The following is an 18108-nucleotide window of genomic DNA, read 5'->3' as shown; positions in this document are numbered from 1 at the left end:
ATTTGCATACTCCTGTTTGGTGAGCGTAGCGGAGGTACGATCAATTTACATGTTTCTCTTTTATTATATAGGATTCTCTAGCCATAGAAAACTACCAGTTTTCTGAGTGGGGCTGTCACAGGTACAGATATGTATATGAGAAACACAGCTCTGAAAACCTTACTAAAGAATAAGTATTAAGATGAATTGGGTGCCCTGGTTGGTGCGTCTAAATTGGTTTAGTGTTGTTCTGAGCTCTGAAACGTTGCCGGTTTGATTCCTAGTCAGGGCACATGCCCAGGTTGTAGGTACAATATTGGTTGAGGTGTGAATGAGAGGCAACTGATTGATATTTCTTTTACATCACTATTTTCCCCAACCTCCTTGTCTATCTGTCTGTCTGTCTGTCTATCTATCTATCTATCTACTTATCTATTATCTATATATCTAGAAAAGATGAGTTGGGAGAAGTTACTGTGAGAATTCTCCAGAGAGAATTGGGGCTTGAAAATGGTAATAGTAAGTTAGGGATATGTTTGAAAGGCATTTCGGAAGTAGAACTAAACAATATCAATATGGTACGAACTGATATTTTTGAGAAAGAGACATTATAATATGCTAATGCTGGGATAAAAGCCTTAAACGCTATGGTCCCAGGTATACTAGGATGTATGTTTACTTTAATAGAATAAGATATTATCAGATATGAATAAAGGGAAGGTCTCGTTTACATGTTTGAAAAGATGTTGATGTTATTAATTGAATTGGAGAACAAGATAGGAAGGAGAATCAATTTATAGGATGAAAAGGTTGGTCTTGGACCTGTAAAATTTGAAATTGTTGACTGAACAACACTTAGTTGATTCTTTAAAGTATTACTTTATCAACAGATTTCTGAAATTCATATTCATCCTTAAGAAAGCATGTAAGAATGGTTTTCTTTCTTTCTCTCTTTCTTTCTTTTTTTTTTTTTAGGTTGGAGTCTACTCCACGCATATCAGAGAGCTCAGAAGAATTACCGAAAGAAGAACATGTACAGAATGTGATAGAATTTGACAACGGAAATAGTGATAAAGATGCTCATTCAGCACCTGAAACCCAGTCACATCTGGAGAAGCAAGATAGTGAAAAGGTGGGAGGTCACTTAATAAATAAAATGAATGGAAGTATACAAAACCTTAACTTTCTTTTTTTTTTTTTTAATATATTTTATTGATTTTTTTACAGAGAGGAAGAGAGAGGGACAGAGAGTCAGAAACATCGATGAAAGAGAATCATCGATCAGCTGCCTCCTGCACACCCACTACTGGGGATGTGCCCGCAACCAAGGTACATGCCCTTGACTGGAATCAAACCTGGGACCCTTCAGTCCGCAGGCTGACGCTCTATCCACTGAGCCAAACCGGCTTCGGCTCAACTTTCTTTATCTACCTTATAGAACCAGTTAGAATGCTTTAAGGTCCAACAGGTCTTTAATTGCAATCCTATTTTGGTTAGGAGGATATGAATGAGTTTCCCAGAAAAATATATATGACTACAAATTCCTGCTAAAATAACTAAATTCATTTAAAAACAAAAAACAAAAAACACCAGAAAATATTCAGGAAAATCCTTTGTGACTAAAATCTGTATCTGGCTTGATTTCTTTAGTTCCTCAAATATTTATCCATATCTTTTTTCTTCTCTATTAATTTCCTTTCCTTTTTCTTTAATATTTTTAATCTTCTCTCTACAGATTACTTATTTCTTCTTTCATATGTGCTGAAGTTTCTTTAAAAATCTTTTACCTGCTTGCTGAATCCAACCAGTAGCTAAACTGGTGAAACTACCAATTTTATTTTCTTAACTTACACCAATTTAGCTTTCTCTATTTTTTGAAACTCTAATTAAAAAAAAAAAACTCTTAATTTTTTTTCTTGTAGAAAATTTGGAAAACAAAGTACATATTTTAAAAAGAGACTAATGGGTTGCTTCTATATCATGGCTCTTGTAAATAATGCTGCAATGAACGTAGGTGTGCATATATTCTTTCAAATCAATGTTTCAAGTTTCTTCAGATACATTCCCAGAATTGGAATCCTGGGTCATAAGTCAATTCCACTTTTAATTTTTTGTTTTGTTAATTCTCACCTGAGGATATTTTTCCATTGATTTTTAGAGTGGAAGGAAGCGGGGGGGGGGGGGGGGGGAGAGGAGAGATTGAGAGAGAGAGAGAGAGATTGAGACATTGAAGTTACAGAGACAGGTTGCTTGAGAGAGAGAGAGAGAGAGAGAGAGAGAGAGAGAGAGAGAGAGATTGAGACATTGAAGTTGCAGAGACATGTTGCTTGAGAGAGAGAGAGAGAGAGAGAGAGAGAGAGAGAGAGAGAGAGAGAGAGATTGAGACATTGAAGTTACAGAGACATGTTACTTGGTTGCCTCTCGCATGTGCCTTGATCAGGACTGGGGATCGAGCCTGCAACCAAGGTACATGTCTTGGCCAGAATTGAACCCATGACCCTTCAGACTGTGGGCCAACACTCTATCACAGAGCCAAAATGCCTAGGGTTCATTTTTAATTTTTTGAGAACATCCACACTGTTTTGCATAGTGGTTGCGCCCATCTGCATTCCCACCAACAGTGCATGAGGTTCCTTTTTTCCCACATGCTCTCTAAGACTTGTTGTTTATTGATTTATTGATAACTTTTTTGATAGGTGTGAGGTGGCATCTCTATTGGCCTTCTGTATGTCCTCTGGAGAAGTGTCTAGTCAGGTCTTTTGCTTACTTTTTAGTTGGGTTATTTGCTTTTCTGGTGTTGTTTTCTGTGTTCTTTATAAGTTTTGGATATTAACCACTTATCAGATATATCACTGTCAAATATCTTCTCCCATTCAGTTGTTTCTCTTTTTGTTTTCTTGATAGTTTCCCTTACTGTGCAAAACCTTTTTAATTCAATGTACTCCCATTTATTTTTTTCTCATTTCCCTTACCCAAGAAGATGTATCAGAAAACACATTGCTAAGAAAAATGTGCAGTATTTTACTGCCTATGTTTTCTTATAATAGTTTTATGGTTTTGGGTCTTACATTTAAGTCTTTAATCCATTTTGAGTATATTCTTATACTAGTGGCAGGTGCATGAAATTCGTGCACATTAAAAGGGGATTAATTAGAGGAAATAATTTAATATTGCTACTTGCCCTTTCTCTATAATGTAAGTGTCAGAGATGAAAGAAAGTTAGTAAAATGTGTATGAAAACCTTCCTCCTGTGAGAGTCTGGGGCACCCAGAGTAAAGTCCCCGCCCACCCACATGCACCTCAAAGTCACCTGAGACCCAGACCTGGCTGTCCCCCCACCCATTAGGCTAGATCCAGACCCAGCCAGTTCCACCCTTGTCAAGTCCCGCTGGCAGGGGGCATAGCCTCAGGTCCTCTGGCCCAGCGCCAGGATGGGGGGTGTGGCCTGAGGTCCCTCAGCCCAGACGGGGCGGGGGGGGGGGGGGGGGGGCATGACTTAAGGTCCTCCATCAAGCCCCACCAGGCAGGGGCGGGCACAGCCTCAGGTCCCCTGTCAAGCCCCACTGGACTGAGAATGGATCCACATTACATGACAAATAAGTGAGCCAGTAATTATGTCCTGATTTATCCCCCTCCACCTCTGTGTAGGAATTTGAATTAGAGCCTATGAATGGTGAAGTAATGGATGATACTATTAAGACCTCTCCTATACCTGAAGAGAATGACTCTCTTGGTGAAGTTTTAGATCAAGAATTAAAATTGCAGTCTTTTAATTCCAATGAAGACCCTACAAATCTTGTTCCACCGGTGGTAGAATCTTCAAAACCCCTTGAGGCTGTTGCACAGGATAAGGTAAGAGGGAAATAACCTAATTTTTTAATTTTTTTTTATTTTTTTATTAATCCTTACCTGAGGATATTTTTTCCATTGATTCTTTTTAGACAGAGTAGGAGGGAGGGGGGAGAGACAGAAAGAGAGAAACATCGATGTGAGAGAGACAAATTGATTGGTTGCCTCCTGCATGAGCCCCTGGAATTGAGCCTGCAACTGAGGCTGTGCCCTTAACCAGAATTGAATCCTGAACCCTTCAATCTGTGGGCTGACACTCCAACCACTGAAAAAACTGACTAGCTAACCTAATGTTTTATAGTTAACATAGTCCAGCGTTGGTGACATGGCAGGGGCAGTGTAGTATGTATATTTTCCTCCTTTAACATGTACAGTCCTTTAGGAAAATTAAATTTTATATTAGATTTAGTATTTTACAGAGATGCAATCAGTAATATTTCATAAATTAAAATCTTTATAACCTAACTAGAAGCCCAATGTACGAAATTCATGCATGAAGAGGGGTTGGCCCTCAGCCCAGCCTGCACCCTCTCCAATCTGAGACGCCTTGGGGGATGTCTGACTGACCTCTCATAATCCAGGACTGCTGGCTCCCAACTGCTCGCTTGTCTGCCTTCCTTCCTGATTGCCCCTAATCGCTTCTGCCTGCCAGACTGATCACCCCCTAACCACTCCTCTGCCAGCCTGATTGATGCCTAACTGTTCCCCTGCCAGCCTGTTTCCCCCTAACAGCCCTCCCCTGCAGGCCTGGTCACCCCTAACTACCCTCCCCTGCAGGCCTGGTCCCCCCAACTACCCTCCCCTGCAGGCCTGGTCCCCTCCCCCCCAAACTGCTCTCCTCTGGAGGCCTGCGTCCTGCCCAACTGCCCTTCCCTGCAGGCCCCGTTGCCCCAACTTCACTTCTCTGCCAGCCTGGTCCCCCCATCTGCCCTTCCCTGCTTGCCCGGTCACGCCAAACTTCCCCCCTCTGCTGGCCTGGTCCCTCCCAACTGCCCTCCCCTGCTGGCCATCTTGTGGTCATCGTGTGTCCACATGGAGGCAGGATCTTTGACCACATGGGAACAGCCATCTTGTGTGTTGAAGTGATGGTCAATCTGCATATTACTCTTAAAAATTTTTTAAAAAATATTTTATTGATTTTTTTTTTACAGAGAGGAAGAGAGAGGGATAGAGAGCTAGAAACATCAATGAGAGAGAGTCATTGATCAGCTGCCTCTTGCACACCCCCCACTAGGGTTGTGCCCGCAACCAAGGTACATGTCCTTGACCGGAATCGAACCTGGGACCCCTCAGTCCGCAGGCTGATGCTCTATCCACTGAGCCAGACTGGTTTCGGCTGCATATTACTCTTTTATTAGATAGGATAGAGGCCTGGTGCATGGTGGGGGCCAGCTGGTTTGCCCTGAAAGGTGTCCTGGATCAGGGTGGGGGTTCCCTTGGAGTATGGGAGGCCTGGACCAGGGGCCTGTTGTGGTTTGCAGGCCGGCCATGCCCCACCAGCAACCCAAGCGGAGGCCCTGGCAACTGGGATTCATGTATCTTCTATAATTGAAGCCTTCTGCTCGCTCTGTGGTGGCAGCCATTTCTGTTGGAATTTATTTACCTTCTGTAATTGAAACTTTGTACCCTTGAGTGGAGGCCTTGGCTAGCAAGAACAGGTAGAAAGCTTGGATTCCTCCATTGCTGGGGAAACCTAAGCCTCCCTCCTGCTCTCTGTGGCTGCAGCCATCTTGGTTGGGTTTATTTGCATATTTGCTCTGATTGGCTGGTGGGCATGGCTGGTGGGTGTAGTGGAGGTATGGTCAATTTGCATGTTAGTCTTTTATTATATAGGACTCATTCTTACAAAATGAGTTTTACTTTGTAGAGGGAAAAGCTTAGAAAAATGGATAAATTTTTTTTTGTCAAATATTTGAGTACCTATTTGCTTACATGATCATTTTAATTTGTTTAATTAGGGAAACATATTAGATTCGTGGGAAAAACTTGGACTATTTTAAAAGAAATTTAATTTTTTATTTTGAATATTTTAATATAAAGTTAAAAAACTGTTGTATAGGATTATTTTATTAGCATCTCGGATAAATAACTTCCATTGCCCTTACCTGTCATCTAAACAAAACCATAGTCAAATTTAGTGGGGTGGCATAGTGTCACGTCCCTAAATAATTATTTTATTAGCATCTCGGATAAATAACTTCCATTGCCCTTACCTGTCATCTAAACAAAACCATAGTCAAATTTAGTGGGGTGGCATAGTGTCACGTCCCAAGGGACTCTTGATTCTGGCTCCAGTAACACCAAGAAAATAAAAACTTTTGAGCTGAATCATTGCTTTGAAAAATCTTGATCTGAAATTTAAAATATCTTAAGTACTTCTTTGAGTTAAAATTATTCTTTTTATCATATTGTTAAAGCAAGAACTTAATGTATGCAAATTATCAAAGACAATTTTGAAGAAATTGACTTGTACTAAGAATATGTACACATGGTTAAGTAATGAATACTGAAGTCTTTAAAATGTAGTTTAGTGTCATTATATATTGGTTTCTAAGAATAATTTGTGTAAGGACTATGTTGGAAAAGTTTGCTCACCAGGTTTTTATTTTTTAGACCTCACTTGTAACTGACTCAGAAGAGTTATTAAACGAAGGCCCATCTGATGATGGGAAGGGGCACACAGAAGAGAAACTGCCACAAGTTCAAAGGAAGAAGGCACATTTTGTGAGTTCAGACAATGTTGCCACTATCCCACATGAAGAACGATCTGACAGTGGTTTTCCAAACTCTGTGGTAGCTGAACTTTCTGAAGAACCTATCTCTGAAAATTTGTCACCCAATACTCCTCCCTCATTGGAAGACCAGGTTGAAGAGGGGGTGTCTGAGCCCCAGGAAACGTCTCCAGGTCTTCCTCAGAGTTCTTTGATCGAGGTTGAACTTGAAGATATGCCATTTGCACCAAATGCAGGACAGAAGAACCAGTCAGAGGAGCAGTCGGAAGGATCTTCTGAGCAGCTGGATCAGTTTACACAGTCAATAGAAAAAACAGTGGATAGCAGCTCAGAGGAAATAGAAGTGGAAGTGCCTGTTGTAGACAGGCGGAATTTAAGAAGAAAGGCCAAAGGATATAAAGGACCCGCTAAGAAGAAAGCCAAGCTGACCTGAAGAAATGCAGATCACAAATCCTCTTCTTTGTAACGTGATTGTTTTTAAGATACGGTAATAAATAGCAAGGGGCACAGGACAAAAATTCTGGAACTTCCCTTTGAGCTTATTTATGATGTTATTTTTCAATCCTCCTTAGGACTTAGGATTCATCATTGTTTTAATTTTTAGGCTATTTTGTGTAAATATAGTTTAATTTTTATTAACCATGTTTCAACTTTGGGAAACCAGATCATACTGTATTTTCTTTAGTAATTGGGGCCATCTGACCCTAAATATTTCAGGATATATAAACTTAAAAAATGGGAAGTAGGATGCTTTTCATTGTGAGGATTACAGAAATCTTTTACACTTGAGTTTTAAATAGTAAACTTGGGGAGTGTTCTAGAAATTTTAGCTTAAATATCAAAACTAATCACCATTTAAAAAAATGTAGGCATGCATAAACAAAAATGGCAGTAAATTAGAATAATTCCGACTGAATGAGAGCACAAATACCAGAAATTTATGATGGAAGGTTTATGAGGACGGTATTTTGGCCTCTTATTTCATTGTTGTATAGATGCAGTTTCTTCCTTTGACTTTTCTGAATAGGCACAGACTCTCCAACTCCTTATAACATCTAATATTAACAGTAGTGTCAGGGATTAACGGGCATGTAGGTACTCATAAAGCTGGGGAATATACTTTTGTTCACCTAGTTAACATGTATAAATTAGAAGAGGTCCCTTCTTAAGTTATCCTTAATCCTGCTACTGCCCTTATTCTAGAATTTTATTTATATTCCTCTCAGCGTTCATCTACTTGCCTAACTCACGGAGTGAATCCTGTCAAAAGATTTGCCTGCCTGCCTGCCAGCTTATGCCCTTGGCATCATTTTTGGGTAGGTATGAAACTGTGCCCTACAATCTTAGATCTGGATGATAGCAATAAGGCTGCCTAGGAGCTTTAGATTCCAGAGCTTAAATCAAATTGGAGGCTTTCTTCTTCAGTCTTGCTTTTCGTTCTTGATTTGTTTTGTGAGGACAGGTTATAAGCAGCCTGTTCATTGTGTTGCCATAGCAAAGGCCTTTGCCCAGGAAAACTTAAAAAACAAAACTCTCAATTGTTAATTTTTGTAATTTGTTTAGAAATGAACAAAACGGTTATTTTTAGGGTCCAAATAGAATCTTGAAACAATACTGCTCTTTGGAAGAATTATGTATACTCAGATGTGTACTTCAGTTGAAGGTACTTCAGTTGAAGAATGCTTTGAGACTTAAGATTGTTTCTACAACAGGCTTGGTTCTTTATGAAAAAAAGAGTTAGGGTTTTTTGTCATTATTTGACAAATAATGCTAAGGATTGATGTTAAATGTTTTTTAGTCCACAGTCAAGTTATGTTGTTACATTTTTCAGGGGGATCTTGGTATTTTAGAAAGATCTAAGTTCTTTAAGCAGCAAGATGGCAAACCTTCCTATTCATTGTAAAATTTTGAGTACTTGTATCCCCAAATTTTCTTTAATTATTGGTTGGGATAAGCCAGATTTCACACTAAATGAAAATTACAGCACTTTGGCTATTTTCTCAAAAAAAGCAAATAAGTGAAAGAGAAAAAGTATTACTATGAATTCCCTATCAAATGTTTGTCTTATATGTTTTATGAAAAACATTTGTTAAAACCACAAATAGGGAACTAAAGATTAAGATTTAGTGAGTTCTTATTCTTAACCTTTCCACTTTAAATTTCTTATTATAAAAATTCAACACTTATTTTACTTGGGATTATTCATTTTCTCTTTAAAATACTTTCTTTAAAAAAGTAGAATTTAAGAAGGTTGAATGCACTGACAACTCTTGATGTGTGAATACGGTTACTGAGATCACAAAAAGAAATGGATAGTTATTCATGTATGATTGCTAGGGACTAACAGTATAAACTTATTGAACTTGTTTGGTTTACTCTTAAACAAGATGTGAATTTTAGGCAATTTCGAAACTTTTTGTTCAGTACATAAGAAAACTTGTTACACGTTGTCTTGCAAAAAATGTTATTTTGGCACTTATAGATAGGACACGTTGTCTTGCAGAAAATGTTATTTTGGCACTTAGGAGAAAAAGTGAGTCCCATGAAAAACACGTTTACTAACATGTTCATTTTCAGTAAAGAATGTGATAAAACATGTCAACCAGGAAACTAATTAAAACTTATCAGATACTTGTTTTTGCAAGTCATTAATAAAACTTTCAGAACTAGAGGACAGAAATTTGATTTCAAACAACTAGTCCAATTGTTGAGTGTCCAGTCATTCTGTAATCCTTTGTGGATTGTTTTGTTTAGAAATCTTATTCTTAGAGAAGGAAGTTCACTTTAGTTTGTGTAAATACGTATGTATTTCCTCGTGTAATATACAGTAGTTAACAAAATTTTAGTTCTACTTTTGTTTATTCAATTGCTAGACATCACAGAAATAAGTATATTTAAGGTTTATGAGGGCAGTATTTTGGCCTCTTAATTCATTTATTATAAAGCTCCTCTACAGCTTTTAAAGGTGAGAGGATCTATTATGATTTTTTACAAAAACAAATAGCATGACAGAATATCAGTCACTTGCTTAAATTGTCTATATTCATGGTGTTTTCCATTAAGTACAGAGAATTATCACAGGAAGGATAACAACTAGTGATTAATGGTTCACTTTTTGCTGACCACCAGAACACTGTACTACCTAACATGGTTTCAGTGACTTTAGAAGATTATCTTGGTGGGTTATGATTGCATCAAATTGAGTTTACCTAGTATCTGTTATCTGCTCTTATGTTCTGCTTTACCCTTAGGGATTACCTTTTAAATTTGGTCACACCAGCAAACAAACAGATTCTTAAAGTGTAAATAAAGAACTTATACTAACATTACTCATCTGTGTAACAGTATTTTACAAATTTATTTCTGCCTGGTATGTCCATTAACATCAATATTGTTTAAGGCATTGCCTGATATTTCATGGATGTGATTAGTTATGTTTCTTTAATATCACGCTTTCTTTGTATAATTTGCCCATTTAAAAAAAAATTTCAGTTATGTAGCATCATGTGCTTATTACCTTTAGTCAGTGTTTTCTTTCATCTTCCAAAACCTAAATCATTCATTTCTATTTGTGGCAAAATCATGTTAAAACTAATCGTAAGAAAGGTTAAGCTTCTGTCATTGTGAAGTAATTGTATTATCCTGGATAGTCATTCCCAAGGACTAGCCAGCCTTTCTTTTCCTGTCTGTGTTCCAAACCTATTGTTTTTAGTACTTAGAAAAGATATTGCAGTATTTAGAATAGCAAGTCTTACTGAAATTTTCTTGGTAGTTGTTTTTTTTTTAGTTTAAAAGTAGTAATTAAACATATATTTTGTGATTGTTCTTGGTCTGTGTTTTGAAATTCTTTCCCTTTTCCCTAATTTCACTGATGGTGTGTTTAGAAACTGGATTTGTTCATATCGGTTGTACCTTCAAAACAGATTTTTAAAAATAAACAATTTAAAACGATTATAGATTAATATGCAGACACCCTAAAACTCAAAGCCACAAACATAATTTATATCACAAAGGTGCTTTGATAGTTACCCTAAAACATGATCTGTTTTATATTATGTAATTACAAATATATTTGTCTTTTAAGGTTATCAGTGCAGTCTTTTTCTTTTTAAAACCATTTTTTCCCCTGGAATTATTAAAACAAAATTTTCAGATTCTAAAAATATAAATATACTACCCTGAGTTCAGAATACAGAAAATGCTAAAAGTATAAACATTTTGGTGTTTTTCATGTTGCAGATAGAAAGCACAGTTCCAAGTAGGAGTTACTATATATGATGAGGGGAAAAAAAAATGTTTAAAATACTAACTACTGATTTACTATCTGAAGAAATTAAGGATTATGGGAGAAAAGATTTATCTAAATTCCTTCTGAATTCAACTTACTGTAGTGTACCTTTTCTCGTATGCCTTTAATGTGAATACTTTATAAACTTAAACATTACTAGGTGTGTTAGTGCTACATTTTTTAGAACTAATGATGACTAAATGAGGTGAGGTTTTAGATATGATAGTTTTATAGCCTAGGCCCCATATTAAGTGTGCATTAACTCTTAGGATAAAAGATCTGCACTGCTGAATACCCACTTATTAATACAAATATTGATGAAGTAAGAAACTGTTATAATTGTTTTTTTTAATCATTCAATTTCATGATAAACAGACCCCAAAATAAAGGCCAATTTATAAAACTGGGCCATTTTAATATTCTTTACAATAGAATAAATAATTCTCTTGAGGACTGCAGACTGTTTGATGTAAGCTGTTTGATAGCACTCAGAAACATAGTAAAGGAATTTTTCTGATTGGTGTATAGTCTTCAACAATTACAAAGTTACTTATATGAAACTGCTGTCAAACCAGTAAGACTGCATTTATGCACCCATCATTTTCAGGATTGTTGGTAACCTGGGCATATTTTCCTAAGGAAACAAAATGAAGAAAAAAAGAGAGATTAGCTAATAAAAAACTTTAAAAAAAACACAAAACCTTGAGTTATAGATGATACCAGAGGCCCAGTGCACGAATTTGTGCATGGGTGGGGTCTGGCTAACTTGCCCCCAATTGGGATGGGGTGGGGAGTACAGGCCAGGAGGAGGGGCTGTGGGTGTTTGGTCAGCCATCTGGCCCCGCCCCTTTGGTCAAACTCCTGGTAGAAGGCATATTAGCCTTTTATTACATAGAATTCTTCCCTTTCAAAGAACAAGTTTAGGACTATCTGGGCACTAAAAGCAGAAAAGAAAATGAGGAAAAGGAATTTATAATTATATTTAGTTTTTCATTACCACTGAAAGAGTGTGGCTGTTTGATATATGCTTTCTCCTACTCATGGTTAATTTATTGTATTTCTTCCAATATTTTTTAGTTATCATATCTTCCCTGGTAATTTCTTTTTAAATACAGCATGAAAGCCTAGCAATGTAGTACATCTCACATAACTAAAACTAGTAAGTTAAATTATATTCATAACTGTCTTTTCTACAAAAAATATTCTTCCTAAAGATTTAAATCTGATTTACATCAAGTGTGAACTTATCTATCTCTTCCACATTACAATTTACTGTGTACTTTGCCAATTTGAAAATTTTTTTTTAGGATTCCAAGAGCAGCATCCCCATACTAACAAATTTACTTACCCCAAATAACCTTGCCTCCTTGTGTCACAAGGCCCAACTCACTCACGTTCACCTCGATGACAGTACCTTTGGTAATAACACCCAAGGTTGTATAAAGTGGGGAGGAGGGATTCTTCTTCACACCAAGAATTGGCAGGCAAAAGGTCGCTTTCAGTTCAGGGTGCGTTACATGGGCCTTCTTGAAACGTAAGCCCTAGTAAGATAAACACAAGAATGTTTGAGTCCAAAATGTTAACAATGAGTAGTGATCTTTTTTTGCATATCTTTTCCAAGTCTCAAAAACAAAAACAAGAGTTGAAAGTAAAATCTAATGTATCAAATAAAAATACAATTCTAGACTAAAAATCTCTGTTACAGGATAAATACAATTACCCTTACTTTTTTAAAACGAAGATTAGCAGGCTAAATGACTTGTTCACAGGTTAAACAGTGAATGAATGGAATCAAATTTAAGCATTCTGATTCCAAGTCTTGAAGTACCTCAGCTAATTTCCATGATGGAAGCTGTTAGCTCTTTTTGCACTGATGGTAACACTGGTCAAGGACTGGAAGAGACCCCAGTCACCCAGTCACCTCGATGTGGTCTTTAAGAACTCTGTGTGTTAAAAAGCCACAACACTTTGCAGTCTCTTGAATGCAATAACTATCTAAGTAGAGGTAGGCAGCAAATGATACTAAATAAGTTCTTAGTAAAGGACTCATTAATTAATCAACCTGGCAAGAAACCATTCAGAATGCCATTTGATTAATTCACAATAAAATATATTATCTGCCAAGCTACTGAAAGTCTAGAACAATCTGACTGGCATGTTCTCTCCCTGTAGAACTGATAAGATCACCAAAATGTATTTAGGAGATTATGAATATAAAATCAAATAAGGGGAGTCCATGATGTAATCTAGAGATGGGTGGATAGGATGTTTTCCATAAATGACCTAAATGAGTATTTTAGGCTTTGCAGCCCATATGGTCTCTGCTGAAACTACTCAAATTTTGCAGGGAAAAAAATAGCCATGGACAATATGAATAGGCATGACTGTTCCCATAGAACTTTATTTATAGAAACAGGCTTGTTTGACATTTTAATCCATTGAAAATTACTCAGGTTGAGAACTAGAGTAACAGTGCCAGTTTTCCTCTGATTCTTTGTTTCTCTAAGCAGACTGGATACCTATTGTAGTTGGGAGAATAATTTAGTCTGTTTAAAAGCTTTTGTAAAACATATCTTCAATTATATTTGGTTGTGGCAGGGGGGAGGGGAGGAATAGGCCGACAGGTTTTGATCATTACTGCTGTCAACAGAAAGTAAAGTCCCACACTTTTACATTAAATTTACTTTATGCAATGTTTGCATACTGAGTGTTTTCAAAGCATTAAGCTACTCCCCTTAGTAAACCAGAATTGACTCTTGAAAACAACCCTACTCAGTTCTTTAACTGCTCTCAAATAAGAATCTGGCATATAGTAGATCACTTACTGAATGAGTAAAATTACTTCATGTGGAAAATGAAGATCCTAATAAGGCATTTTTAAGTGAAGATTCACTGACAATGTAATGAAAATTCTTTTTCATCTCAAATTTCTTATGAAACTGAAAACAAGATTTTGATGATAGTGGAAAAGTCCTAAGCAATCCTTTATCACTAACTTAAAATAACAAAAACAATCTTAAAATGTCTTTCAACCTGTATTTTGTACCAATTTAGAAATTTCAGGAAACTGTAATGTACTTACCCTGGTTTAATACAGGAACTCATATTTAAGCCACTGCACTTTTGCAAAGGACTTACCATTGGCCTAATGAATCTTTCATATTTAGGTGGTTTTCGAGTAAAGCCATCTCCAACAAAGCAGACTTTCGTAACCATCCTCTTCCATGCTTTTTTCTTTCTCTTTCCTGTTCGAATAACTTTTAATACCTCTGTTTCTCCCTGGGCACGAACTTTGGGCAGAGGGACTTCCCATTTTCCCTAAAAATAGACCAGTTAAAACTTACATTGTTAGTAAAAGACAATGGGAATAAGAAGTCACATTTTAGTTGTACAAAACAGTAGTTCATTTTTTTTCTTAACCAACAAGATCAGGCTCCAATGTTTTCTAGAGATCTGCACTGTTTCCTCACAAACCCCCGAATAATTGAAAGTAGTTTATATATCATAGGTTTTTCTAAATAATAGGTACATCACAGTCCTCTATATATAATAATAAAGACGTAATATGCAAATTGAATCTCATGTCCTCGCATCACAAGATGGCCATCCCACATCATCAAAAGATAGATGCCCCCAAATTGTCACAAGATGGCCTGCAGGGGAGGGCAGTTGGGGACAATCAGGCTGGCAGGGGAGCAGTTAGGTGTCAACTGGGCTGGCAGAGGAATGGTTAGGGGGTGATCAGGCTGGCAGGCAGAAGTGGTTAAGGTGAGTGGTTAGGAGCCAGTAAGCCCGGATTGTGAGAGGGATGTCCCACAGCCGGACATCCCCCAAGGGGTCTCAGATTGGAGTAGGTGCAGGCCGGGCTGAGGGGACCTCCCCCCAGTGCATGAATTTCATGCACTGGATTTCTAATTATTAAATATAATGGTTTGCTTAAGCTAAAAATCTTAAAGCTTTGTTATGGATGAAAAATACCACCTGTACTAAGACACTGACTTCTCTAGGTAGTGTATGTGCTTATTACTAAAAGTGTAAAACTGGAAGACTGTCTTTTAACATCTTTGTATTTCTACCTCAAATGGATTTTCAGAATGCATTACTAGACAAAATCATCTCCAGATATTTTGTACTTCCCTAGAATGCACATTAAATTCTATGAAAAAAACTATAGCAGTGCAAGACAGTAGAAAGAATTCTGGACTTATTACTAAGATAAAGGTCCTAGAGGCTACTCTACCAATTCATAGGCACGTGATCTCGCAGATGATTTACAAATTCCTAGACTCCAATCTCTTCCATCTGTAAAATAAAGAGGGGTTGTCTAGATAACCTCTAAAGTTTCTTTTGGTGCTAAAGTTCTACCATTCTAATTTCGCATAATTACATAACAAAAAAACCAGCAGTAACATCTTAAAAATGAAATTTGGAAGCTGTTAAGTTCTTCAAATACAGTTACCACAAGTCCTACTGCTTCCTGGATTCCTATCCATCTATCACCAGGTGTATAAAATAGTATATACATGCCTTTTCCTCTGTTTTTAGCAGAATTTAACACTAAGCACAAACCAGAAAAAAATTTTTAACTGCTGAATTTTTATTTGTGTTCAATCACTTGAGGATGTTTCCCACTAACCAACCATTAAAAAAAAAAAAAAAAAAAAAAAAAAAATATATATATATATATATATATATATATATATATATATTGATTGATTTCAGAGAGGGAGAGGGAGATAGAAACATCAATGATGAGAGAGAATCACTAATCAGCTGTCTCCTGCACGCCCCTCATTGGGGATGAGCCTGCAACCTGGGATGTGCCCCTGACTGGAATCAAACCCAGGACCATGCTCTATCCACTGAGCCAAACCAGCTAGGGCTCCACTAACTTTTAAACCAATTTGACACACTGTGGGGCAGCATAAACAAGCGGAGGTTGTATCCTTTACAATAGCACAGTATAGGAGGCTGTAAAAATACTAAATTTGAGATTCACTGCTTACTTTTTGTTTTTAAATAATTTTTTAAAAACTAAAGATATGTTATTTTCTAATAAATTTTCAAGAAAACTAATACTAAAATGTGCTTGCTGGCTGATGAGAAAGCAATTATATTACTTAAACATTTTACATAAAGTGAAATTATAAAGACTTCAACAGCTAACTGAGAATAGTTGGACTTTATGTTTCCAATAGAACCGAAAAAAACAAACCAAGTCCCTCAAATTTGATTTCAAGTAACTCTCCTGAACAAAAAAGAAGGCATTTTTATTGCTTACCGCTTTCTCTTTTCGTTTTTGTTTAATCATATTGGAAAGTACTTTAGCTCGGGACTGTCCCTCTCTGTCCAGCAGATATGCAGGTACTGCTCCTTGTGGAGTCTTTTCATCATTCTTTTGTTTGGTGTTTCGTTTTTCATGCATCTTGATACTATCAAAATGGGAAAAGATTCAAGATTATCATTTTTAATAACTATTACTCAAAAGGTGTTAACTTGCTACAACAAACGATCACTCACGTCTTTTTCATTTGTATTTTCTCAGCATGGCGCTGCTTATGGTAGAGCTTAGCCTTCAGCCCAATCATCTTTTTTGCCTTCTTTGAACGTTCATGAGCCTCTCGACCTTCCTTCTTTCTCTTTTTCTCATGGTAATCCAAACGGTATCCATAGCGCTTCCGGTGTAACTCAATATACTCGTTTTGTGGCTATAATGATACAAAAAATGTTAACTTTAATTTTTTTGAGCAACATATGGAATACAGAAGATTCTATCGATATTTCACCCAAACGTTCTCTTCCTTAAATGACACTTGCAGTATTAAGTCTATTGACATGATGTACGTTAAATAAATTTTGATCCTGGATGAGGCATCAGGATATACATTTAATAATCTCAGTGAAAGTTACTGCTAACTGAAAGGAACTGTCCAAAATCCACTTAATTATACAAAAGGGATGATCTGATTCAGGAGCTCACATAGTTGTCAGTTTTGACAATCTATACACTTGTTTAAGCACACAAATCAAGATAGAAAATATTTCCAACCCCCAGAAAGTTGCCTTGTGCCACTTGGAGGTCCTTCCTCTTTTACTGCCTCCAGTCTGGTTTCTTTTGCTCTTGTTTTGCCTTTCCCAGAATGAGATACAAATGGAATCTACAATATTTAGCTTTGGCATCTAGATTCTTTCACTTAGCATAAGGCTTTTGAGATCCCCCACATTGTTGCATTAGCACTTCCTTTTCTTTGCTGCCAAATAATATCCATTGTATGGACAGACTACCATTGGTTTATCCATGGACCAGTGATCGATGTTTCCTCCTAGTTTTTCCTTTGTTTGGACATATGTCAAATGTTTTGAAGTGGCCGTACTATTTTGCATTTCACCTGCAATGTCTGAGATGCCCTTTGCCTATTTTATATGCCAATTTTGTTTAAACAGGCAGCCCCAGTCCATTTGTATTTTAACACTGCTAAAATAAAATGATACAAAGCCAACTCCACGGGGAATAATGCTAAGAAACAAGGTACTATGCATCAGTGTGGTGTTTTCAACTGCTATTACGTAAACTTTGTGCAAGGTACGTGCAATGCCATGTTGCACAGAAACAGATTACAGTTGTGCAGGGTCTGGCAGTCAGGTTTGGCTGTAAGCCGGACCGCGCCACCCAGATGCCTGGCCAGGGCCAGGGCGTGCCCTCCGTTTCCTCCGCAGTACAATGAGCTGGCGGCGGGATGAATGCCGACACCATAGGATTACCGCCAGGTTCTGGCACCGATGGCCACAACATGTGGTGAAACTAGGGATTTGACATAGCGAAGCGTGTCTTGCTCTCAAGCTTGTGCTCCGTCTGGCAAATACCCCATTCTGTGTCCCCGGTGTTAAAGTTTCTTTTCATTCCACGGAGCCAACCCCTCGAAGTCTATCTGCCCCTATTCCCTTCAGCTGAATCTCACTTCCGCCCACCACCTCTCACCCCCTGCCCCAGCGCCCCGGGGACCCTAGACCCCGCCAACTCGGACGCCCCACGTCGCGAGCTCCCGAGCCCGCCTCCTCACCATGGTGACGGCCGCCGGGCCGCCGGGCGCAGACCCCCGGGCGCGAAGAAGCTCTCAATCCTCGGCTCTCAAAAGCCTCGCGAACCGACTCTTCGCAACTCGCGACAGGAAAGGGCCACTTCTAAAACGTCCGACTCCGGCGAAAGCTCGACGCATTGGTTCCGAGCTTCTGTTCTCCGCTTCTCGCGAGAAGAGCGGA

At 37.8% G+C, this 18108-nt stretch overlaps 2 protein-coding genes across 3 annotated transcripts in view; one reads left to right on the top strand and one right to left on the bottom strand.

Annotated features, from left to right (window-relative positions):
• The window catches only part of FAM169A (family with sequence similarity 169 member A), a 48919-nt gene extending 38534 nt beyond the window's left edge, over positions 1-10385 (top strand). For both annotated transcript variants that reach the window (XM_036408897.2, XM_036408900.2), the window contains 4 exons: positions 955-1111; positions 3628-3831; positions 6442-9051; positions 9086-10385. In XM_036408897.2, coding sequence (XP_036264790.1) covers positions 955-1111; positions 3628-3831; positions 6442-6993 — 913 coding nt within the window. In that variant the 3' untranslated portion in view covers positions 6994-9051; positions 9086-10385. The remainder of the gene's footprint in view (positions 1-954; positions 1112-3627; positions 3832-6441; positions 9052-9085) is intronic.
• NSA2 (NSA2 ribosome biogenesis factor) lies at positions 10042-18076 on the bottom strand. The gene is made up of 6 exons (XM_036408902.2): positions 17910-18076; positions 16369-16556; positions 16130-16280; positions 13987-14166; positions 12197-12389; positions 10042-11482 (listed from the first exon to the last, which is right to left on the bottom strand). Exons 1-6 carry the CDS (start codon positions 17910-17912, stop codon positions 11415-11417), a joined length of 783 nt encoding a protein of 260 aa, XP_036264795.1. The 5' UTR covers positions 17913-18076; the 3' UTR covers positions 10042-11414.
• Between the last annotated feature and the right edge of the window lie 32 nt (positions 18077-18108).

Source organism: Pipistrellus kuhlii, unplaced genomic scaffold, assembly GCF_014108245.1.
Source record: "Pipistrellus kuhlii isolate mPipKuh1 unplaced genomic scaffold, mPipKuh1.p scaffold_m20_p_4, whole genome shotgun sequence".
NCBI classification, from domain to species: domain Eukaryota; kingdom Metazoa; phylum Chordata; class Mammalia; order Chiroptera; family Vespertilionidae; genus Pipistrellus; species Pipistrellus kuhlii.
The sequence above is the reverse complement of the archived record's forward strand: the minus strand, read 5'-3'. Positions and strand labels throughout refer to the sequence as shown.